The following is a 27,377-nucleotide window of genomic DNA, read 5'->3' on the forward strand; positions in this document are numbered from 1 at the left end:
TCTTTATATCTGTACATATTATCAGTCTCAAGATTATCATTTTATACATGTTTGAACAAATTTGATTATGATAACAAGGGTTGTTAAATGGATTGCGTTAACAAGTAGACGGTTTAAATCAACACTAGATTAAAATTCAAGACGGCTAGGATACGAAAAATGTGTCAGCCACATGAACCTAAACACAATACATGTTTTCACAGGTTGATACGAACACAACCCGTTTTGATTTAAAATTTTATTTCAGTTTTTAAATATTAATGCTCTAAAATCACATATTTACCACCAAGATAAATACAAATGTATATGTGATAATGTCTCCTTTTCTATGTTCTGAAAAATATAAAGAAATTCAAAAGAAAACATTAGCTTATGCATATCCAGCACAATGGGCTTTCAGCCCCTCTTTACACTACAACTAATCAATTATACATATACAAAAATAGTAATTGAATTACGAAATCACCAGTCGCAGATTTTCAACTAAATATTTTTCTTAAACTAACTTAATCATCAAATAACGTGTTCATTAACGAGGATTTCTCCTCCTCGAATTAGCCCGCCAATGACACTGACAAAGAAAGACTAAAAAGGCGATAATAATCACTTGTATGACTATCAAAGCCTTCAAACCTGCAATAATGTAACTAATATCAGTACTAGAAACGAAAACGTGTAGCATTTGACTTTTAAAAGTCAAATAAACAATTAGTTCGACTTCAATATCAATATGATGTCATGTGTTACCTTGGAGTTTTTGGAAGGTGTCGTCCCCGCTAAAACCAACCCGTTTTTGTTTGGTGCCACGAGAACCAAATTTATTGACTCGGGAACCATAATTTACTGTCTTGATTTCGGTATGCCCGCCCATAACACATGTATTAGGACAGTTGATACCACCATCATACTCATCACTCCCATCACAACAATCTAGTAAAAAAAAAGATTATAAATAAGTATCAATGAATATGTTCAATTTCATGTTATTAATATCATGGCTAGTTCATGAAGAATACCACAAATTTGATCATTCACACGAGACGAGAATAGAAACCGAGGTGAACTTCCTGCGTTTCTGCAATAAACTTTGCAGTAGGACAAGCATTTGTTCCTGCAAATGAGAGGAACAAAAATTTAAGCATATGTCAATTTGTATTCTAGAAGCAAATATGTCTGGGCATTGTTAGGAGCTGTAAACAAACCAAATGCTTGGCGGGAAGTTTGTTTATGTTCGATTAACTAAATGAACAAACACAAACAGAGGTCATGTCCATTCAGTTGTGTTCGTTTATGTTCGTTAATGTTTGTTTGTTTATCTTTGTTCGTTAAAGGTTTTTAACTTTTCTAATCTTATAATGTATAGATTTAAAAAATATTATTAACTAATAACTATAATACAAAAAATATGTATGAGTATTATGTGATTAATTTATATGTAAACTTAGCATATGAATATGAATGTTGAAAAAAACACCAACACAAACTTGGTAGCTAGACCAAACCATTGACACTAAACCATTGACACTGACCATTCTCGATTAGCCAAATGAAATAAAACATTGTTTGTGTGCGTGAAACGTTCACGAACAACTTCATTTCCTTATAATAAACGAACACGAACAAGAACTTCCGTTCGCTCGTCCAATCAAGGGGGAAACTTTTATTGCGGCCCTCCCTAATTTTTTATTTTTTGCTCAGTAGTGTAAATTATGCGTTTTAGTTCAAAAAAAAATTATGTAAATTTACTAGTTTTCGTCCGAAAATTTTGAGCCCGCCACCTGGTTTATGAAAACTTTTATACGTTTTGAGTCCGGGCGTTCTCGTCCAATCTTCGCCACTGCGTCCAATAAAAGCTTAATGGACAAACATGAACAACCCCTTGTTCGTTTACAAGCCTAGGCATTATATTTAATTAAGGTTCACTTAATTAAAAAAATATTCTCTGAATCTATAAAACTCAAATCATAATGACCTAAAAAGTTGTAATTAATGTCAAATTTAATCATTTCTATAAAATTTTGATAAATTAGGGTTTAATAATAATAATAATAATGATAAGTACCAGGTTCATCAGTACCATCAACACAATCACAAAACTCATCGTGAATTCGATCTCTAGTGAACGTATTCGATCCGTCTTTGCAATTAATCACCTCAGAAGCAAAGTACTTCTCATCTGCAACACAAAAAACGATCAAATTAGCCTCAAATTTATTTAAAAATTTGTGAAAAAGAACAGGTAGAGGACCTAGAGAGTGGATTCCGATGGGTACGTTTGATGAATTGGTTAAAGGTAATAAATTGATAGTGAACAAGAAGAAGAAGATGAAGGCATTGAAGACAAGTAGAAGATTCGTTGTGTCCATTAGAGCATTGGAGTCAACGGCTCGGTCAACGGGTGTGTGTTTGTGTTTGTGTAGGTGTTTGAAAATGGAAATGGTGTGATGGTGGCTTTAAACGAAGAATCTGCTTCAGTTGTTTTCACACTTACAACGTGTTGGTCACTTTCGATATTAATGTAACAGGGTTTTAATCCGGGTTTGAACTTGAGAGAAGCAAGGGTTTACAGATTTTATTCGGTTTTTCGTGCATCAAAGAGGTGCAGTTTCACGACGGTTAAAAGAGTTTGTAACTTCAAATATAACTTTTAAGCTAGAGTTCTTTTTTTCTTTGGACAAAAGAAAGTTTAACTGTGTAAAACCATGAGCTCGAGTTATTTTATTAATAAAATATATTTAATTGTTAACGTTTATCATTTTAATCAGTTCATTTAAAATAGAAAACCCCAACTCTTTTGAGTTATTATGATATATATATTTTTTTAATTTTTAAGTTACTTGTGAGACTTTAACTTGGGCAACAAAATGATAAAAGAGCTTTAACACCGCGTCAAAGCATTAACAAGGAAATAATGTGCCCAAATGTTTTAACAATGAAATGATGGGGCTTTAAAATGGTGATAGGACTTTAAACCACAACACAGTTTTAATGTTTTGCCAAGAAAATGGTGGGGCTTTAACGTGGTAATGAGAATTTAAACCACAACAGAGTGTCAATGCCTTACCAAGGAAATTGTGGGGCATTAACGTGGTAATGAGACTTTAAACCACAACGCAGTGTTAAATGTGTGTGTTAGCTAAAACACCGCCACCTACGTAAACTGACGTGACGATTTAATTAAACATTTAAAGCCTCACCACAACAATAGTAGTCTTATCACCTCTTTGTCTAAAAAATTGGCGGATATTGGAGTCATTTAATATGCAAGGGCGGCCGATAAGTTTTTTTGGAGCACAATGTTTTTTAAAATTCCCAATGTTATGTATATAATACCCGAATGCTTATAATTCCTCTGTTTTTTATAATACCCACACGCTTTTTAGACCCATTTTTTTAAATTACCTAGAAACTTATAGGCCCATTAATATTTGAAAAATAACATTATTTTTTTATTAATCAATAAAAGTTAAATTAAAAATGAAATGAATAGGTAGGATAAGAACAACGTCGACTTCAAACACCAGCAGTCACGGTAGCATCTGCATAAATGAATTTTTCGAAATCGCAGTTATTGAAATCTTATTTACAATCCACAATGCCCCAATAAAGATTTAGCATGTTGGCGATGATGACTATCGAAAATGGTATATTATATATCATAAACCACGAAGAGTTGATTCACCAAATTGCTATCAAGAGTGTTAAGAGAGCTTCACAAATCTTCGGTTAGCCATTAGCTTATTCAGTTTGGCATAAACTCATTCTAATACCTATATTTGCTAATTGTTATGTTTATTGTCATAACTTTAATCGTCGTTTAAAAAAATTGTTTACATTTTTAGGCCGAAGCACGTGAATTCTCGTAATCGGCCATGCTAAAATAAGGGTTTGGGTGTAAATTAATACGATATTTTTAAGGATTCATTATATTAGGTTAGATAACTGATTATTTTCTTTGCACTTAACTTTTAGCACTATATATTCAATTACTAGATTATGTACCCATGTCTTACACGGGTTAGACAACTTTAATTTTGTAAGTGATAACTTTTGATAAATAAAGTTGAGTAATACATTACGTACGAAGTTAAATTATAACTACTATTCACAAACTTAAAAATAAATCATAAATCTCTAAATATATACTTCTTTCGATACAACATTAGAATACACTAAAAATATGATAGCAACTAAAGTAAAATGGTATTATGAGAACATAAACGGTACAATCGAAAAAATACAAACCAACCATCAATAGAAGAAAACGTTCGATTAGTTGAAGAATGTACAGTAAAGAAGAATCGATAAGGTTTTGATCGACAAAATATGGATAGAAAGAAAGATGTTACGGTTACAGGTGAAAACAAGGCGGGTCAAGTTCAATTAAAGATCCACGTGTTTTTAACAATGAAACCGTTGAATAATGAAAATGTTTGGTTTATAAAAGTGTTTTATAAATAAACCTAACGTTTTTGAAAATATAACATATGTTTTGTAAAAGCAATTAGAGAAATCATTAAACAAAAAATATTTAAAAAGAACTTTAAAAAGTATGTTTAATTAATGTATAGTTAATAGGAGAGAGAAGCGAGAAAAAAAAATAAGAATGCATAAGAGGGTGACATGTGGCATAAGAAAAGTTTTATTTATTATATAGTATAGATTCTTCTATCCCCGTGTTACGGGGTTGTTTTATATTATTCGTTTCTAATATTTATATATATTTTTTGAATTTTAATTTTATTTATTGTAACGAAGTTAATAATATATTTAAACCTTTAATGATGAAAAGATTTCACAAATAAATGAGATGTTATAATCAGGTTTAAAAGCTATATAGGTTTGGGGAGACCCATGACCAGCTTATTTTTTTACTATAAAATTGTTTCATAATTATAAATAATACAATATCTTTTTTTTAAATGAGATATTAACCTTTACTATATCCATATTTTATAGGATTTCCATATCAAATATTTGGTGAGATAAAATTTAATTTAATGAGATGTGTTATAACCCGTTTAAGGACTATCTGGGTTTGGTTAGACCCTTACTTGTGAATTCAGGTCAAATGCATGAGAAACCTCAATTTACAAATAATGCAATCTGTTGGCTAGAGAGAATGTAGAAAGCAACCAAACAGTTTTTAAAGGTTTCGTTTATATATATGATAGATAGATAGATTAATAAAGTTATATGATTGATGGATCCATCTAATACTTTATAAGTTTTTTTACAATACATATAAACACTAGTTTTTATCCCGTATTACGGCAGTTTTGTTCCTTTTCGTTTATAATATTTATATTTTTTTAGATTTTAATTTTATATATTGTAAGGAAATTAATAATTTACTTAGGGTTTGAAGATAAAAGAGTTTCATAAATAAATGAGATGCTACAACTCGTTTAAAAGCTATGGGTTTGTGAGACCCATGACTAGCTTATTTTTTCTTTTTACTACAAAATTGTTTCTTAATACAAATATTATTTTTTTCTTAAAAAAATGAATATTAATTTTTAGTATATCTCTATTTTATAGGATTTTCATATCAAATATATGGTGAGACTAAATTTTAATATAATGAGATGTTATAACTCGTTTAAGGTTATCTGGGTTTGGTGAGACTCATACCCATGAATTCAGGTCAAATACATGAGAGGTATTCATTTACAAATAATGCAATCTGGTGGCTTGAGAGAATGTAAGAAGCAACAAGAGAACTGTTAAAGGCTTTGTTTATATATATTTAAGATTAAAATTCTTAGTTTTATAGTTTTTCTTTTCTTTACCTTTTCCTTTTTTTTTGCACGCAATATGTATGGTAATTTATTTACATCCTCATATGTTGTTTTACATTATTCATTTATAATATTTATAATTGTTTTTTGAATTTTGATTTTATTTATTGTAAGGAAGTTAATAATAAGATTTGATGAAAAAAGAGTTTCATAAATAAATTAGATGTTATACCGGTTTAAAAGTTATATGGGTTTCAACACATGACCCGCTTATTTATGTATTTTACTATAATTTTTTTTCTTAATTATAAATAATATCTTTATTAAAAAGATGGATAGTTTAAAAGTTATCTAAGTTTGGTGAGACCCATGACCCGCTTATTTATTTATCTTACTATTAAATTTTTTCTTAATTATAAATAATATCTTTATTGAAAAGATGGATATTAATTTTTAGTATATCCCTATTTTATAGAATTTCAAATATTTGATAAGATATTTTTTTAATATAATGAGATGTTATAACCCGTTTAAAGGCTATCTGGGTTTGGTGAGACCCATACCCATGAATTCGGGTCAAATGCATGAGAAGTCTTCATTTAAAAATAAAGCAATCTGGTGGCTTGAAAGAATTTAGAGAGCTTTCGTTTATATATATATATTTAAGATTTTATAAGAAGAATTTCCAAAAAAATTTAAATTAAAGAAGACCAACAAGATTATAAACATGGATAATAGTATGTGTATTTGTGTTTTTGGTGTTTTATTTTTATATAAAGATATATTGTTAATCGATCTAATTCCGATTTCTGATTAATAATATTAATTATGCTTGTGTTTTCAAGAAAAGATTTGAATTGTATATGACCAACGTGATCATAGACAAGGACAACAAATGTTGTTCATTAGATGTATTGTGAATAATTCTAATATATATTGTTATCTTAGAAGTCATTGCAGGTCATCACTGCAGCGAGTATGAAGAAGTTTTTGTGGGAGTTCATTATCTGTTGATTTTGCCTTCCGTAAACACTGGTCAGTGATAATGAGACCTTAGTTTGTGGACATAGGACTACAAGCGTGGTTGAAAGAACTCCAAATTAGCCAAGTATTCACATCAATGGCTCATCCGCAGGCTAATGGCCAAGTAGAGAAAGCCAACCGAACCATCAAGGATGGGATTAAGTCAAGATTGGGAACTTAACGAACAGAATGGGTTGATGAGTTGCCTCATGTGCTTTGGTTTCCCGTACTCAAAATAAGACAAATAACTCAGAGACACCGTTCAGTTTAACATACGGTACTGAGGCCATGATCCAGCGGAGATTGGATTACCATCCGCAAGAACGTTATCCGTCATTAACAACAAAGAAAAACTCCGTCTAAATCTCAATCTTCTTGAAGAACGACGCGAGTTGGCACTTATTCGAGAACATAATTATAAACGTCAGCTTCAGAAGTATTATGATTCAAGGGTTCAAATTTGTAAGTTTTATGCGGGAGACTTTTGTCTTCCGCAATAACGAGGCATCAGGACAAGAACCCTTGGGAAAACTTGCTCCAACTTGGGAAGGGCCATACAGAGTTAAAGAAGTCTTATCTAAAGGCGCGTACAAGTTAGGGAAATTGAATGGGACTGAGATCCCGAGAGCGTGGAATATTGCCCAGTTGAAAAAATGTTATATGCAAGCAGATACATTTTTTATTCGTGTTTTCATTTTCTGGCATGCATGCCATTAACAATTAAAAAGTAATGTGCGGATTACACTATTGTAAATTGGCCTGCGTGCCTTTTCTTTCTAAAGTAGTCACTTACTCGCAATATGTCTTGTGTACAAACTGTTCTTATACCTGGCCCGCGTGCCAGAAGTGACATGCGTGTCACTAAACTTAACCCTGGCTTGCGTGCTAGAAGTGACTCGCATGTCAATAAACTTATTCCAGGCCCGCGTGCCAGAAGTGACCAGCGTGTCAATAAAATCATTCATGGCATGCGTATCAAAAGTGACCCGCGTGTCAATAAAATCATTCGTGGCCTGCGTGCCAAAAGTGACCCGCGTGTCAATAAACTTATTCCTGGCCTGCGTGCCAGAAGTGACCTGCGTGTCATTAAACTTATACCTAGCTTACATACCAAAAATGACCCATGCGTCATGACATGGTTTAAGTAATCCCTTATTGACATCTACAAAGATCTTACAATGACACTTATATTATTTGCAAAGTAATATAACAAAGTGATAGGAAAAATACTTCATACATAGTCAAAGGAGGATTACAAAACATTTGTTCTAACACGGAAATTCAAATACATGAACAAGAAATTACGGGGATGAAGGATCTTGTTCAATGTCATCCATGTCAAGATTGATTGGATCTTCACTTTCTTCATTATCCTAGCCAATGGCAAAATAAGCCTTAAGTTTCTCAATTCCATCATTTTGGGGGGCGAGTTCTTCAATCGCATCTTTGATAAGGAAGGAAATATTGTCAAGGGATTTCGTCTTAGCAGTGTAAATGCCAACGATATCTTGTCCATGCAACTCAAATTCTTCAATTGGGCACTTTTCTTCGGCAAACTTTAAGCTTTCTTGAAATCCAGCTTGACGACCGGCTTGGGATGACGCAACAAGTAGCTCCACTACAAAATCTCCAAGCTCAGCCCCATCTCGAATATACTCAATGACCTATAGACAATGGAAGTGAAGAGCAGTTTAAACAGACGGTTTTAACACATGCAATTACAAAAAGGAAACTTACCAGCAGAACGCCCTCTATCATCAGCCAATTTCTGTCTCCAAGAGCTCGATCAGCTACCAGTTTCTGCTCCGCATTCACTATGGATTGCTGCTTGTTTTCTTCAGTAAGCTCAGTATGCGTTTATCCTTTTTAGCAACCTCAGCTCTTAAAGATTTAATCTCTTCCGTGTATGAGGAGAGAAGGTCATTTTGACTATCAACTTGTTTTCCAAGGCAGCCTTGGCTTCCTCAGCTTGAGCAAGTTCTTTCTTTTTAGTACGGGTCTGTTCTCGAGAGGCTTCTAAGATAGCATTTTGAAGTTTACATGCCTTCTCGCAACCTTTAGCAGCAGCATCTTGTCTTGCTTTCTCCGCAACCAAATCCTTTTCACTATCTTTCAGTTTCCATTTAGCAGTATTGGCGGCTATGAGGTAGTTGTAAGCTTCATTCTTGGCTACATCAACAGCATTCTCTAGATCTTCCCACGCATCACTCATAGCTAACCAGTCTCGGTAAATCTCTTGTCCAGTAGAGACCGCGTTAGCCATATTGTAAGAATAGGAGTTTTCCAGTTCGTAGTAGGGGCGTCCGCGCTGGCGAAGCCTTTCAGCAGGTGGGATCCCTTGTTGCAGAAATTCATGACATACGCCGTTATCAGTAAACAACGACCCTTGACGCAAAGACCAGTGAGGATGATAAATCAACGGGCCATCATGCGGGTTTGGTTGCCCGTAATATCCGGTGGGTCCCATGCCTTCTTGAAAATGGGAAGAAGATGCTTGTGGTCCAGTGGAAAGAACTTGTTGCCCTCCGACGTCTTTGAGATGGTGAGGAGAGGCCGACGGGGAATTAACTTGTTGATTTTGTTCAGCGTCTGAAGAATGGATTGGAGGATCGTCTTTCGATTTTCTACCTTCTGATGCAATTGCTTTGGCCACATCTGCGGATGATGGAGATTTCAATGGTGACGTCAACGGATATTTCAAAGGAGATCTCAATGGGGATTTCGGTGGCGACCTTGGCGGTGATTTTGGAGGAGACACGTTTCCTTCAATCACATTATCCTTGAAGGGATTCTTGGTGGAATCTATAAATATAATTAGTGTGATTACATATACAAAGAACATAATAAGAGCGCATCATCATACGATACATTACCTTGAGTAACTTGAGTAAAGGCAGCAAGATTTATGCGGTCCCCAAGACGCATTTTCTTGGGTTTCTTGGGAACAGGAGGCTTCGACACTCGGGTTTTACCTTTCGCAATAAGTTTAGGCGCGTCAACATCAATGAATTCTTGGTCGGTTGCGAGTTGTTCTTCATCGCTCACATTGGCTTCAACAGTGTTTTTAGCGTCACTTGCAGTCTTGCTTGATGAAGGATTTATTTTTCGGATTAAACCTACAACAGTACGCATGACACTCTCAACGTCAGTAGTATCAACATATGATTCTTCCTCACAGGGTGATGATTCTTAACTAGAAGTCAGAAGGATGATCACCCCGCTAGAAGTAAGCGCTGATAAAAGGGCAAGGATTTAAAACTCCCTCACCTTTCGCAAACATAGCCTCAGATACCACAAGTTCTGGGCGAAGAGAAGTGGAAAATAGAAAGTTATCACGAGTGCGGTCAAGAAACGGTAAGGATGTGGGGTCACGAGGGCGTCGTGCCATCAAACCTTGAACACTGTCCATCAACGTGCATAAAATTGATCCCTGACCTACATTCAATAAGCAAAAACTCACTATCATAACGCAAAAAAGTTTTCAGGAAAAGGAAATAGACTTACTCTCATCAGGTTTGTGGTAGTAAGGTTCCTCGTCAGGAAACAACCAAAGACGACTCATACCTGCACGCAGTAGGGCGCCCTCGGTTATAGCACGCATTGAGGTGGGAGTACGGGTCATAGTAACAAACCATGGAAGATTAGAGTATGCCACGAATAATACATCAGACAGCTTCTCGTTGGGAGGGCGGTAAACCGTTTTGATGGGGACAACGTCTTCACGAATCCAAAAAAACTTTGTCAGCCACTTTACGCACTACGAGGGGTTCTGTTCCGATAACCCCTTTTCCGGTTGTTGAACAGTTGAACCAGCCCCCACGACTTGACATTTTATAAAACATGACACATTTATCAACGGTAGGTACCAGGTTATTGGCATGACAACAGAACCCAAAATAACGGATTCTCATCAACCCAAATGGGTGCATTTGTGATAGATGGATACCGTGACCCGTCAATATGTTACCGAGAAACTTTGTTATTGGAAATCGATGATTTCCAGTGGTGAAGTCTTCATCAAACAAGGCCATCTTGCCTTTTGGCGGTTTGTTGGCGGTGGACCCTGGAGCTGAAAACTCCGGCTCCCATTAAGGAGCCAAACCGTACACATTTACGATATCTTGGAAATCTCTTTCTTTCCAACTAACGACGATTTTATCAATAGACGGACTACTTTTCTTCTCTGCAGCCATTACCTCAGATGTGAATGGAAAGCAACGAGCTATGATGAAAGATAGGCGGTCAATACTGAATATCATAAAGGAAGATGAAGAGAAGGAAAAGGATAATGACTGATAAAAATTTTCTAATGAGAGGCAGGCGCTTTATTTATACCCATCGCAGTTAATGCGATGAGAAAATTCCAGAAAAAAGAGAAACCGTTGGCCCAATCAGGTATCGCCACGTCACACGGGAAAAACGATAAAGCGAAGAAGGAATACAATCAGGTATAGTGACAGCCGACATAAACGTCGCATCAACATACGACGACTACAGAGCTGTCACATCCACTACCCGTACTTATCTTTCCAAAAGACAAAAATATCTCCTCAAGGCACGCGAAAAATTCAAAATCCCCATAAAATATCCTAAGTCCAAAATTTCACCCGCATAAAACTTCATGCGGAAGAAACAGTGGACTTGGGGGGGGGGGGTGTGAAAATTCCAAAATACCCATGAAATATCATCTACGGGTCATCCAGGACTTCCTCAGAACATTTCTATAACTCGCATTACTTGAGTCAGAGGAAAAATAAAGAACAACTCAGAGACTATCTGCGGGTTGATCAGGACGTCCTCAGAAGTCATCCGTAAAGTATCCCCTTCATGCGCAATATTGATGACCAGAAAGTGACGTCAAAGAATCAGTTGTAACTGACTTCCTTCTAGAAAATTTATGCGAAGATCTTTCCTTGAGAAAAACACGTGATGTAGCAGCCAATAGAGAAGGACAGCTGATCAGGTTGTTATAACTGTGCACATGGCCAGCTATCTCATCCTATCACATGCGGACACATGTCCAGGTTGTTATAAAAAGCATCTTCTTGAAATGACAGTTGTACCAATAATATTCCCTCACCCTTTGGCTACAAATCACTACAAGGTATTCATTCACTCTTCACTAATCACACCAAATTACTTAAGTAACTTTCTCTCTAGAACGATATTTATTCTAATGCCGGAGAGTGGTTACGGAAAGACCCCCTCTTGTCCTTCCCATAACAAGCTCACGGTGGTTTGTTTTGCAGGTTTCCGTCATCGGACTTGTTGAGATAAAGCTTGTATTATCGTGTTATTAGTTACCCGACCCGTATCCTGTGAACCATCGGCCTAACCTATTAAGGTTTAGATCCGTGTTTCTTTATAGACGTACATTGTTGCAATAATAATACACTTACACTTAAACTTTGGTAACACTCACGTATAAGCATGTTATCTAGCTCGTTTAGTAAAGAAGTTCCAATTTATTCTCTAGCTCGTTTTATACTTTATATGACTTGATCCCAAATAGCTCACGAGCCAATTTGACTAGTTTACGCTCAACCTTTAAACAAATGATATTATAGCTCTTAATTAAACAAACTAATATTAAAAAGTTTTTCCGTATATTATATGAATTTTAACATGGATTCATTTATTGTAAAAACATATGTTTACCATACGAGTATATATTTCGGCCTAGATTGCATTTGCTAAAACATAGGGGGGTTAAGTTGAATTTTGGTAGAACATATGTTCAACGGGACAGTATTTAATCATTTCATTTAAATCGTATTTTTTACTTTTATATCTTTTTATTTGAAGTATTATATATAAATTCTGTTACTAAATGATATCACAAACTGAATATTAGATAAATCATAGTTTGTTATAAAGTCTTTATCAAATTTTAGATAAAAATGCACATATCAAAATATGGTATTCAAATTTTTCAAAAACTTAGGAAAAATAAAGTTATCCTTTAACTAACTAAATAAATAATCAACACAACATTCGTCTTCATGTGAAAGACCTACAAATACCCATAAAAACCCAAAAACCCTTTTATGAAACAAGTTATTCTCGATCTTTACATGCTATCTCTTGGTATGTCTACTTCTCTTTTTCAAGCTTTTTATTATATTCAATAAATACCCTTTTCATTGTTTACATAAATAATTGTGTAACAATTATGTAAGGTATCATGTTTACTTTTATGAAACACATATGGGTTCATGATCTTGTTTATATATAGATGTAAACAATCATATTTGTAATTTTTTACCCTAAATCAATCAATTAAAATTCTTTCATTCAAAGCTTTTCTTGCTTCTTGATTATTCATCCGGTTCTTGTTTTATATAGTACCATCACAAGATGCATAAGAACCACAATGGTCCAACCACCAACCCAACCATTAGGGTTCTTGATCATGCACCTACACCCTTCCCATCACCTGCACCCACCACCGGAGTCCCAGCGTGTGCTTCATGCCGCCACCAACGCAAGAAGTGCACCGAAAAATGCGTTCTTGCACCGTTCTTGCCTGCCGACAAAACCCAAGATTTTCAAGCGGTGCATAAGGTGTTTGGTGTTAGCAATGTGACAAAACTGGTTAAGGATTTGTGTCGAGAAGACGCTAAAAAGGCGGTCGACTCGCTTATCTGGGAAGCGAACTGTCGGCTTAAAGATCCGGTGTTGGGACCATTAGGTGAGTTCCAAAGGGTTTCTGAAGAACTTGGGGCTTATAAAACACAATACCAACAAGCTAATATTCATCATCATCATATTAGACAAGTTCCTATTACCCAAGGTACTGTTTTGTACGGTAATAAATCCGCGCAGCAACGTTTGATTGGATCATGGAATGGTGACAACAATGGGATCAACAATGGTTCCATGTTGGATTATATTCATAGTACTGGGATTGTTGGTGGGGGTATCGATAACTCGCGTATGTTTAACTATGGATCTTTGCAAAATGCTGAGAAGCTAAAGCAAGAAAGAGAGCAGCAAGGTTCTTTGATTCATCCACCTCAACATATGATGAGTGAATTCAGTCCGTTTTACTAGCAAGGTATTTACTTGCTTGACCTATATAAAGATTAAAGATTAGGGTTTTAACTAGGGTTCTTTATTATTCTCTCTCAAACTTGTTAAACGGAACTGAATAATAAAATCAGTTTAAAACTGAACCGAATTACATACTAATTTTAAGCTGAAACGAAATTGAGTTTTTGGTTCCAAAAATTTAACAACAGTTCAAATAATGGTTCAATCAATCAATCATACCTAGTGGAGTCCACCAATAGCAAAGCTATAATGGTTCAAATAATGGTTATACATGTTTTATCATTCAATGACTAATTACAACTTTAACATATGTTATGTAGCTCGTCCAACCAATTTAATAACAAATAATGGTAAAAATAAAGTTTGTTTGGTTTGGTTGACAGTTTTATTATTCAACTCAAATACTCAATTTTTTTTTAAAGACGATAACAACTATATCTATTTATTAAAAATCCATTGGTCTCAACAAAACCAAAGACATAAACAAGTGGTTCCATCGAGGCAAACGCCAGAATAAACTCCTCTTCTAGTGTAACATTGTTTATGACATTCCTCAAAATGACATGGATCAAGGTTCCAAGTTTCTTTACACGCTTCAGCAAACAACCCCATGCTCCATCAACATAGCAGGTAGGCGGGCAACAAGCTGCGCCGTCACCTCTTTCTGAATTGCAAACCATAACCTGCTAAAGACATACCTCTGCCCCTTTGGAGTCGACACATTGCTATGCACAACCCGTTGGACCCTGGTTAGGAAACAGATAGCATCCGGTGCCAAGGAGCCAAAGGTATCAAAAGCCAGAGGGACAAAAACATGTTGGTTCTCTTCGCAGGCTTTAGCATGTTTCTCCACCTTCTTCGTTTAAGCCCTTTTCATTGTTTGCCCAGCTACAAACCCATTATCCCTCAAACCAGCTAAAGGAGATACCCCCTGTGAGGTCAACACAAGCGTGTTTTCCCCCCGGCCCAACCAAAGACGAGCAAATCTGCCGGTCGTAGAGTGGATCTCCCTTCCGTGGGGTCTGTAAGGAAGTTTACGGGGGCTTCCTTTTTAGCTGATATCCCAGCTCGCCTTAAGATGTCCCAAAGAACGTCTCGCACCCAATCATGTCGGTATTTGAACCCAGGCATCTCCTTATAATGAACCGCATGCTCTCCGAATTTATCCAGGCAAGCCTTATGGCAGATCGGACATGTTTCGTCTTCTGGGTACATCTAATAGTAAAAATACTCAATTACAATTTTAACTCAATCTTATCTAGCTAGTCTAACTTAAATCTAATAACAAATAATAGTAAAAATAATAATAAAAAAGAGGTTTTTAAGGTTTGGTTGATTTGAACTGAGTTTGACATTCGGTTCCATTGAAAAAATCTTTAAACAAAATAAACAAAAAACAAACCTATGATAATTGTATTTCTCTTTTTGGAGGTAAAGCGTTTATTTATCGTAATTATAAGACCGAGTTTTATGGGCGTTATCCCCTCCACATCAGTTTTTAGCGCCGGTTAAACATTTCAGGTATGCATGTGGAGGGCGTTATTCTTACAACACCATTACACACTTTTGAAAGGTTTGTTAATGAAAACCATCTTTCTCATATGACAGACGTAACGATACCTTTGATTACCTAACCACTCCTAACACCTCTAAGGTCTGATTGGGTTTTTTTAACTATCTTCATTATACTCTTATCAATAATCACACGTACACCATATATCACGGATGAGTCTTAAGGTTCTTAAAATAGTCACGATTTTTTTATATTTTCTTTACCACCTAGTTATTTCAAGTTTCAACACAAATTTGCAAATAAGTTAAGCAGTTTTAACGGTTACTAACTGTTTGTTTATACGCAGGTTAGCAAACCACTACGTCCGACAATAACTCCAGTTACTTCATGGCAGCTTGGAACGCTTGGCTTATTGATTACCTTTTTCTTTTCTCATTTATTTCCTAGTTCTTTTGTTTCGAGTATACAGATGTAATATTGTGTCGGTCTTTAAACATCTTATTCCTTTTTTCAGCCTAAGAAATATTAATTTGTAAATTACTTAAAAGTTTGTTAAATTTTATTAAGCCTTAAATAATTATAAATTTATAATCAAACAATAACTAATGATATCAATAGGTATTGGAATTAAAATATTTATCATATTTTTTCCTAATTTGAGGTTTCCTGTTCTAAATTTCTTTCTCTTCAAGTTTCATTGTTATTTGGAAAACTAAATTTAAATAATCCTAACTATTGCATATTAGTTGGTAATAGATTCAAGTTTTAACTAACAAGTTATTTAATGACAGTCTCACTTTTTAACATTTTCTTCAATGATCATCGACTAACTAACTCAGTTAACATGTTGATGGTGTGGCATCACCGCACGCCAAAATCCTCCTTATGTGTCAAATACAGAGCAACCACCATTCCACACCACAATGGTATCGACCACTATCACCCCGCCACCGTCGCCACCCCTAACCACCACCACCATGGAAGTCAACACCGTCATCGTTGTTTGTCGACACCATTGTGATATATGTGATTTAAATAGCTAAAACATGCATCGACATCTTTCACTATCAAATAAAATTAACAAATCTAACAACGTAATGAATAGATCATTGAATCATAAAAAATGTCAATGGAAACAATTACTTTTGATGGAATACAACCAACGTTGACGTAGATACCGCTGAAAGCCCACGCTTCTCAATGCAAGTAATTTTGAGCACTCTTTAAGCCGTTGCTGCTAGACTGTCATGATCTAGTAAAAAACAATAATAATAATAATAATAATAATAATAATAATAATAAGGGATTCTAATCACCTTAAACTAGTTAGGGCAAGAAGGGTGTCAAACCACGAGGGGTATGTGGCCAGTGACACATGTAATGAATTCCTAACATTAGAAATGAAGAAAATAAGAGTGTTGATCACACTAGTAATGATTTAAGTTTTATATTAAGCAAGCAATTAATCAAGTTTCAAACAATTAACTAGTCCAAATCACACCCGGAGTTGAAGCATGTAACAAACAAAAATCTCATGTCTTGTAACAAGTTAATTATTAATAATCGAATATCGTTAATCAACTAGTCAAACCTTAGGCATCAACAATCGCTAACACGTGACATTGGTAATCAAAGGTTTCTTACCAGCGTGACTCAACTAAGGGCAATTGTATGCTTCAAACTAATCAATATAACCCTATGAAGCATGTATCACAACAACCGACAAACTAATCGTTCGGATTGAAATAAAGCTAAACCAACTGAGTGCACAATAATACCAAACATCAATGTTCATAGATCGATAATTATCAATTACTATTAGTTCGTTCTTAAAACATGAAAAAACTGTAAAAATACAATACTTTACATATCGGGTATGAATCGAGAAGACTACTCGTACACCATCATCGATAGGTCTTCAATTCTAATGAAGAAAGACATTAGGGATGATCTCATTAGGGATGATCTCTCGATGATTGGAATGGTAGAAAATTTCCTCTTGACTCCCGGAACTGTTCTGGAACAAGATAATTGTTTTAGGGTCGTCAAAATGATATTATATGAAAACCCTAATTTTCCCGATTTTCCAACCCATGGCGTATCGCGCTGGTCTTCTCCAGGATCCATCGCGTAGCATGATGGACCAAAAGTCATCAATTTAAGTTTTCAAGTCCATCGCTTATCGCGATGGACCAATATTATCCCCGTCACGTAGCGCGACGGGATTCCACATCGGCTAACTTATTTTCTGCCTCGTTTTGCATGATGGTCATCCCGGGTCTTCATCATGTGCTGGTGTAGGTCCAAATTAGCTTCATTAATCACATGTGACATGTAACAAGATAAACACGTATGAAGTACCAAAGTTCATGCAATAAACAATTAAAACAATACAATTAACATGCTAATATATGTACATAATACTCGGCCATCAGCCTCTTTCATTGCCACCACATATCCGCTAGGGTGGGTGGAGTTTTGGGATGGTGGTGATGATGGTGGTGGGTGGTGGTGACTGGCATGGTGGCTACCACGATTTTGACACATAAGAAGGATTTTGACAAATCGGCATGCCACGTCATCAACATACTAACAAAATTAGGATTTTGTTAGTCGGGGATCGTTAGGATACATTTGTAAAAGGTGGCACTGTCACTGAATGATTCATTAGTTGGGACTAATGTCCGCCAATAAGCAATAGCTGAGATTAATTAAATCCAATTTTCTTATTATAAAAACCTATATAATTGATTATTATCATATATATAAAGAAAATCACAACTTTTTAAATGGTATCAGAGCGTGATGACATTCGCTAACCAACACCCTAATCGCTAGGGGTGTTCAAAGTCAGATATCCGTACCTTTCGAATAATGGATTTCGCAATCCAAATATAAATCTGAAACTTCGAATATCCATTTGGATAATGAAACGGATATTCAAAAATATGAAGAAAAAACACTTGTTTTGAAAATTTAGTTACAACATTTTAAAGAATCCAACCCAATACCACCACCACCAACCGACCATCACCACTCGCCACCCGTTGCTTACCACCGTCGCTGCCACCACCACCCACTATCACCACCACCTACCACTACCAACAATCTTTCCCGCCTCCCGCCCATCGCCACCGCTGCCCACCACCATCATCCCACCGCCACGATGCCACTCACTACCATTTTTATTTTATTCCGATTTTTTCTAGCTTATCAAAAAGTAAAAAAAAACTAATAATTTATTACATTCTCACATGGTAACCAAACATGTCAATGGAATGGTAATGAATCATTACATTACCCCTCCATTCCATTCCTTCGTTCATCGCATTCCATAGCCCATTCCTTCTCTCAATGGAGTGTTAAACGTACCCTACTCGTCTATTTGTCTTACCCCCAACCCTTAACTGTCATTTTCGTTAAGAATTTTTTTTTTTTTTTTTTTTTTCATATTACTCCTCTGTAACATTTTATTGTATTTTATGGCCTCCCTTTAAAATATTAAATTAAATTTTATTTTATTTTATTTCTTTTAAGATTTTTATTTGAAATATTATTCCCTTTTAACTTTTTTTTTTTTGCATTTCATGTTTCACTTTAAAATATTAAATTAAAGACTACAAAAGTTTTTTTTTCTTTTTGTGTTTATTTTCCTTAATCACAATAATAATATTAATTATTATCAGTGTCCATGTATTATTATATTTATAAAACAATTTACACACATATTGATACTATGAAAATAAAAAAAATATATACAATATTAATACTAATAAAATAAATTAATAATAATTGCATAATTATTTTAAATTCGATATATATAGCGGAGACTATTAATTGAAATTGTTGTAGAGGCTAACATGTACATAAATAATGTTAAGAGCTAATAGTAATTGATTTAATAAATTCAGAGGGGTGTACATTCAGTAAAAATGGTACGGAGTTTGTGTGTGTGTGTTGGGGGGGGGGGGGGGTACGCTCAACAACATTCTTAATGATTTCATTAAGTGACTATCACTAAATTGTTGTTTTGTTCTCTTCAAACTCTCTTAATGATTCATTAAACCTATTAGTCGTAAGTTTTAAAAACATGCTAGTCAATTCATAAGTAACTCATAATAGGTCATACCTCTTAATGGACTAGTACAAAATTTACAAATACTCCCTGAATCTTTTTAGCTAATATATTAGATAAAATCAATTGAATATATTTGATTGCTATGGTAATAAGTTAATAACTATACCCGGTCAACAAAGACGACGACGACTTCATTCCAATAACTTCATGGTGGGTTCCAACTCTTTGAACACTCTTGTTTCTAACTCTTTTTCCTTGTTGTTTTTCCCGTTTCTAATGATGATTTTTTTAAAAAGACTTGTTATGAAGGAGATCTAAAGTTGAGAGAACAAATTAATTACTTGATAGTTGATCTAAAACTATTATTTATGCTATCTTTTGTTATTTAAGAATTAGAAGTTTAAATTTTCTTATGTTTTTTTTTTTTTTTTTTTTTTTTTTGAACATTCAAGCTTTCCTCCTACTATTTACATTATACCGCCAATGCCAGGAATCGAACCCTGGACCTCTCACCAAAAGGCCAAAGCCTTTACCATCCCACCAAAGTGGTGATGGCTGTGTGTTATTTTTGCTTAAGTTTCTAGTTGCTTATAGATACAACATATGTTTATTATTTTTACGATACAAGTTCTCGGGTCATGTTCTTGACTGTTTAACAATTATGATTCATAAACCGTTACATATGTATAATGTATTCCGGAAGTTTATAAAAAAGAAAACAAAATAGATTCTAACAAGTTGCCGTTAAAACAAACGTCATTGATGATTATTTGAAAGTTATTCATATGTTTCTTACATTCCCACAATTCAATACGAGTCAATTATTCAACTTATCAGTACTTCATTTACATAAACTCTACATAACCAACACATATGAAACAATTGATCTATGGATATATAGCAACGCGATCATTCGTGGTCATTCTCCTTAATCTGCCACGAAACAAGGCTATTGACATGAACCATATACTCGGCTCCGGGTAACATGAAACATCCTTTCATTGTCGTGAACTTTTTCATATGCGCGCCTTCAAAATCAAAACCGAAAACCGAACCATCTTTGTCCATGAAATATATCTCATATTTGAACCTCGAAAAGTAAAGAGGGACCAAGTCTCTTATACACCCGATCGCAATGGTATATTTCTTTGTCCACGTGTCTGACACGCTTCCCATGACCCATATGCTTATTTCATTAATATCTTCATGTGTCACAAAACAAAGACACTCATATGCTTCCATTATTCGATCATTAAATCTACTAGCTTTAGGAAGCATGATCTTGTGAAACTTCTCATCATCTATAGTCATTGTGACTATATATTCACTATGGTCAACTTCAGGAACCCAATGTAACGCGCCAATCGCGAAAACCGGGCTATACCCGAACCATTTCACGAGCCCGAAAGATGGCCCATCGATAACCCGCCATGACTTTTCACCAATATCTAAAACCTCACATCCGATATAATGAAACTCGTCCCGAAACAAGTGAACTAGTTTATACCCTCCTGAACCACAACGCACGAGCCCAAATGACTCGTCGTGTGGAGGGTATATAGTGCCTAAAGGAAGCAAATTCACCTCGCGAGTGACCGGATTCATGATCACCAATTCACCTTTTTCGAGCTTGTTATCCACCACGATTAGCCCGTCACAACTTGCCCTAATCTTCCCCAAACACGTCGCGTTATAATCACCTATTGCGATCTTCCCATCTTCGAAAACCATGTATTTGATAACATACTTAAACGGTGACTCGATTAACGGTTGAAGAAGCATATGAACCGATTTCAACTCAAAAACCTTCGATTCCACCGAAAACGTATTAGGGTTTTCAACAAACTCTAGATGATCATACCTTCTACGAATCAGGGGTTTGACCGGGGCCAAGAAGATCATAACCTTCTCGGCTCGATGAAGATTGTCGCGAATAAACGTGGGACTCTTGATGATGCTATACCATGGCTTGCAAACAAACCTTGATCGTTGAAGTGATTCGATCGGTAATCGAATTAAGATATTTGAAACACAGTCTTTTGGAAGGTAAGGAACCGAATCCAATTGTTGTTTTTGCTTTTGTTCATCAAGTTTCTTCTTCATTAATGCTCTTTCTTCAGCTAGCTTCAATAAACTCATCTTTTTGCATGCTTTTTCCGCCATTTTTACCGGTTTTCAGCAAGAATTCAAGGGATTTGGAGACTGTGAATTGTGGTTTTGTGAAACGGCCAATGTTATAACAAGAAAATAATATATGGATGTGATCGAAGAACTAGTGGGCCTGCATAGTTACTATGTTTCTGGCCATATATGGCGATGACTTCTATAAGTGTAGGACATATGTTGTAGTGTTGAACCAGTCAGCCGTGTAGATTGGGGAGTTGGAAGTGGACTGGTTTGGAATATTTTGGTTGTCCTAAATGTATACCACCACTATGTCTATGTTTACTTGTGGCATGTTTTTCTTTAATTTGTCACACTCATTAAGTATTGGTTAATTAATTAGTTAATAGTATTTTCCATTTTCTGCGCCTAGGGTGGGGGACACCTGATACGTGCATGATTCACACAAACATACTCCACATTTCATGTAATTCATAATTTTCTTTTCACGTTCACATTTCCATGCATTTGTTCCTCATTTTTATGTTTATTTTAGTATTTTAGTTAGTGGGTAGTTTCTTATTAGTCCATGTTCTCATCAGTTATTGCACTTGCATATTTATCTCTTCAAGTTTGTAAGCCTATATAAGGCCTTATTGTTATGTTTAATATTTAGAAGAATATTAAGAATAAAAATGTCTAGTTCCTTATCTTATTTCTTTGGAGTCTAACCTGTTCAAAGGGTATATCACTTGAGAGATTAGCCATCTCGAATCCGGCTTCTATCAACACCCATCTGAAAACATAAATAATATGATAAACCTATAATTATATGTGTACTTGTTATAGCATGGAGAGGCATCGGAGAAGGATGTAGATGACATAGTTGTCAGATTGATCGAGTTCCCCTTTAGGATGTATAGTTAAGGATGATGTTAGGGTTCTTGAGAGGAAACCGGTTTAGAAGACATGAGGCATATAAAATTATATGTGTGTGAGATTAGATTATGATGTTATTATTCTCTCTATATATACACCTAATGGGAAACCCTTTATTAGTTAATTATATGTAATATGGCTAATCAACAATTACCAAACTAATATATAATAAGGTATAGTTAATATTTTGATCTATTATAATATAAATGATTATAATGACCATATATAAATATATATTATTATTATATATTATTCATATATTCTCCCACTTGGCCAAGTAATCATTTATTATGAGTATTAGATAAGCCTGATCAGGAGTTAACACTCATTTTAGCTTTAAACTTAAACTGGAGTAGAGAAATACAATCATCAAATTGAACATTAGCTCAAGACCCCCCATTAATCATATCGCATTCCTTATTTAAAACCTAAGTAGTTATGATCAAAATTTTCAAGTAAGCCTTTCAAACGTTTGATTTGTATAATAATTTGTCTATATGTCATTATGTATGCAGAACATATTAAGAGACATACAAAATCAAAACTGATGAGGAAAATTAATAGTTAATCATTCATAGTACGATATGCAGTTGTACGTGGTCTTAATAAACCCCTCATGATTATAAGCGCTTTCATAATTCTTATGGGTAATTGACCTTTAGTTATAGGATCCTTAAGCATATCATGAATGCATTCGATATGATTTAGATTCCTCAATTCGTTCATAAACAAATAATTAATTTCATATCAAAATTTAATGCGGCACCTCTCAGACTGTTACTGTTTGAGAAAGCATGGTGACTGACTTTATCACAATTATTCTTCAATATATAATTTATCTGGAGTTTAATAAAACTTATGAGTCCACTAATAAATATTCAACAACATTTATTGACAATAACGTTGTAATTAATCAAAATATTATGTCGTTATGACTTAGGTTGTTGTTATCGGTTCATTATGACTCCTCCATGAGATAAATTTATCTACTGACATAAGAATATATCCCAAAAATTACATTTTCTTATCTCTGAATATGACAAAGTTTAAATTAATCTACCGGTTGGAATTCTCACTTCTTCTTTTAAATTTTAGTCTTTCATTTCTTTTAAAGATATTTTAATACTCTTTTAGATGTTTCACATTAATCTAGACATATCTAGTTTGTTGCAATTTTGAGTAATATCTGAACGAGTATAGACTTGAACCTACATAAGGCTTCTACTTAATGAAACATAAGGTAATAATCTCAATGATTCTATTATCCTCTAAATAGAGCAATATTGTTTGTTACATGTGTAAGGACCCATTTAAGATAAAACTTATAGAACAAAACTAACGTCCATTTGGGTCAATCTCAGAATGTTATGATATCTATTATGTAAAGGATATCTCTGAGATCTATACATCAAAGTATGTACGAACAATGCTTTGACTTATGTAACATATACATGTCAAAAGAATGTCATCTATATAAGTACAAGTTTGTTTTTACTTTCTCCCACTCATCTTGAGGTAGGTACATTAATCCACTAGGTTTTTGATGAAAATAATTGTATAAAGATTTCATCACATTTTGATGTTTTCATTAACCCATATATGGATTTTACTGACTTATAGACTAAATGTTCTTTAACCTTCAGTTTATAACATTTAGGTTGTGTTATGAACATATAAATATGTAAACCGATTGTTAGGGAAAGTTGTTTTGATGTTCATCTAATGTAGCTCTCAACTATTATAAGCTACTAGAACAATAATGATACTTAAAGGAACCTTTTTGTAATATATGTAAGAAGATTCTTTGATAATTGGTTTCTCCTTGAATATAACCTTTAACAATCAATCATATTTCTTTGTGTCTTTGCATTTGTGTTAGGATTTAATTTAGTTATGAACACCCTTAGGCGTTTCAACAAAATCTTAAAATGTTATTCTGACTTATGAAGTTTAGTTTAATTTGCTAATAATAGATTTATTCCATTTAAAATATTGATTAATTTAATGGTTTAATTAGAAGAGGTCTGATTAGTAAGCTTTCCAACATCCATTTTAACTTTAATTAGGGATATTACATAATCATAAAAGTTAGTAGGTTTTAAAACCTTGATGACCTCCTTTGTTGATTATTGGGTTTATTTGAAGTTTCAGTTTTATGAATTAGCTCTTGGCTAGGTTGCTATCATTTTCAGGACTCTAAGTGTGAAGAGTTGGTACAGCATTGTGTACAAGAGGTGTAACTGGAGTTAAATTTGGAGTAAAACTTAATGACTCTCTTCCCCCTGCCTCTTGTACTTTTGCCAAGTCATTATAAGGACTTATACTGCTCCCACTGACCTTAGAAACCTTTAGGAAATTAGCATGTTTAGGGTCAATATTTATAGACCAATAGATTCTAACAGAGAAACAAGTTAATAATATAAGTTGTTGAAGTTTCTCTTGTTGAGGATTAGTTTAGTAAGAAATCTGAATTTGCCCACTTTAAGCAACAATGAAACTTTTGTTAGAGTAATTGTAAATTCTAAAGAGATAAGTTTTGATAGAATAGTGTTGTGATGTACAAGAGGTGTAATTGAGATAATATAAAGTTTTCACTCCCCCACCTCTTGCAAATCTTGTAAGTTATGATTGAGACACTTAAGGCTCCCACTGATCTTTAATATCTCTAGGAAAAATACAAGAGAAATTTCAATGATGTACGTGACGTGGGAATTTGTTATATATATGTTAGACTTGATTTTATGTCATTAATGCATGTCCAGATGTCATATTAACTTAGGGACATATTTAGAAGAAATCGTATTAAGTATATATGAATGGATCTCTTTAAGACCGTGGATCATAGAAGACAAATTGGATACAAGTAAATAGCCTTTTAAATGATAAAGAATTATGTCTGAATATTCCATTTGAATAAGTTCCACGAATGTAAGTGAAATATACTTCTGGTGGTCCCATACTTATTTCTTAAGCCAAGTAATGTTTAGGGCATCTAACAAATGATTTAAATAACTAAGAATGAGATTATGAAAAATCATCCTCGTCAACATTGTCATGATTTCTCATGAAATTTGGTTTTAATGGATGAATTTTATAGGTCTCATGTGTCTTTTGTTAAATTTTTTATTTACATAATAATAAAAGTTGTATAAGTATATAATATCATCTAGTTCTATTTTATAAATATTTCAATCCAGATATTGATAACAAATAATATAAGAGTTTAAGGTAAGAGTGACTTTATGTTAGCTCTACAAACCTCATAATTGTCATATTGTAGCTTAAGTGTGATACTGAATTCTGATTAATCTCTTGAATATTTAAGGGAATCATAAAGCATAATTAGAAGACGGTGTTTCATGGTTATAATATCCTTAACATTTAAATTTTGTCACTAACACTCATGTTAGTTATTTATTAATATCAGTTTAAAAACTTATAGAACTAGACTCAACCTATCATGTATTAATTGGAATATAGGATTAGCAGACTTAAAGATCGTTAATATACGACTACTGTTTTAGCCAAATATTCTTTTGAATTATAGATAGCCTTGTTACTTATGCCTGATATAATGACATATTTTTACAATGAGACTTTTTCTTAGAGAACTTAAAGCTGAAAGTAATACTTGTATTTTGTCAATGAACATTAGAATTATCCTCTTTAAGGTTTTAGTGGTAGTGAGTTGAATAACATCTTATGTTCCACTGACATATTATTTTCTTTTACATGTGTTGCTAGTCAACATACTCGTTTTCCTTTTGTACTTGTGAGTGTTATAGTTGATTTTTAAGGCAATAAATTGTAATAATAGAAAATTTTAGTATGTAATGCATAATAAAAGTGTACTTATTTTCATGTGTGAGTCCTTAAATTTATGGGTCATGGTACTGTACATTATGATGTATTCGGTAATGTCATTTAACCTTATAGTTAAAATTTTCGAGGAACACATGCATCTTATGAGTTATTTTAATTATTTAATAGATATTAGATTAGTTTTAGGAAAAACTAAATCCATAATAACTCTATTTGATAGCATGAGTTTATTGATTATCATAAGAGATATTCTGTTTGACTCATCCCATTTTTTCATGCTCTAGGTTTCTTCTTTATTACTATTATTAAAAGGAGCAAGGAGATGGTCATGTCTTGAGGATAAACAAAAAACGAGAAGAGCTAAATGTTAATGAAACTCTTTATGAATCAAAATATATTTGGGTTTGAGATTAGAGTGGATGATTTGAATGAGATAATTATTTATAGAAGAAAATTGTAGTGCGCAATGTTATGGGATACTAAAATAATACATATTAAAATTTATGATTATTAGATTAATGAAGGATCATTAATGTCAGAATCATTATATTTTATTGAAGATGTGATATGTATATCATTAACATCAAACTAATAGACTATAATTAAAAATTCTACTTAAACAAAAAATAAATCACCTTTGAGCAGAATTAAAATTTATTTAAGTATATGTGTGCAAAACAATTGTAACACATCTCCTTGAGGCATAAGTGAGACGATTATTTTAATTATGCACGAGTTAACTTTGCTGGATATAAATGTAACACATCACCTTTGGACAGAAATGATACATTTAAATCATGTAAGCAAAATTAACAAAGCTTTGTAATTAGACTTGAATGAGGAGTAGATGTAACACATCACCTTTGGGTAGAAGTGACACATCAAAATTCATTGAAGTAAAGCTTTTATGTTTTGTAAAAAGTTTTAAAGTTTTAAGTATTTACAAAACATTTAATTAGTTAACAATAACCTGTTTAGTTTAGAAAAGTTTTGGTTTTCGGTATTGTAATGAGTTCTCGATTCTAGTAATGAGTTCTCTATTTTTATTGGGTTTCCGGTTTTTAATAAGTTTTCAGTTTATAATGGGATCTCGGTTTTAATGAGA

At 33.9% G+C, this 27,377-nt stretch overlaps 2 protein-coding genes and 1 pseudogene across 3 annotated transcripts; 1 reads left to right on the top strand and 2 right to left on the bottom strand.

The window, feature by feature from the left end:
- Window positions 1–476: 476 nt before the first annotated feature.
- LOC143579569 (glucosidase 2 subunit beta-like) lies at window positions 477–2,399 on the bottom strand (annotated as a pseudogene). Its single transcript, XR_013143489.1, has 5 exons — window positions 2,249–2,399; window positions 2,063–2,176; window positions 1,017–1,111; window positions 748–930; window positions 477–633 (listed from the first exon to the last, which is right to left on the bottom strand). The product of XR_013143489.1 is annotated as a glucosidase 2 subunit beta-like (transcript).
- A 10,722-nt stretch (window positions 2,400–13,121) lies between these two features.
- On the top strand, window positions 13,122–13,817 carry LOC143579570 (LOB domain-containing protein 3-like). Its single transcript, XM_077062828.1, has one exon. It carries the CDS (start codon window positions 13,122–13,124, stop codon window positions 13,815–13,817), a length of 696 nt encoding a protein of 231 aa, XP_076918943.1.
- Window positions 13,818–20,167: 6,350 nt separating this feature from the next.
- LOC143579567 (F-box protein CPR1-like) lies at window positions 20,168–21,761 on the bottom strand. Its single transcript, XM_077062826.1, has one exon. It carries the CDS (start codon window positions 21,569–21,571, stop codon window positions 20,318–20,320), a length of 1,254 nt encoding a protein of 417 aa, XP_076918941.1. The 5' UTR covers window positions 21,572–21,761; the 3' UTR covers window positions 20,168–20,317.
- Window positions 21,762–27,377: the final 5,616 nt, after the last annotated feature.

The sequence above is a fragment of the Bidens hawaiensis genome, unplaced genomic scaffold (genome assembly GCF_021521415.1).
Source record: "Bidens hawaiensis isolate Kalapana, Puna unplaced genomic scaffold, B.hawaiensis_p1.1 tig00029871_1, whole genome shotgun sequence".
NCBI classification, from domain to species: Eukaryota; Viridiplantae; Streptophyta; class Magnoliopsida; order Asterales; family Asteraceae; genus Bidens; species Bidens hawaiensis.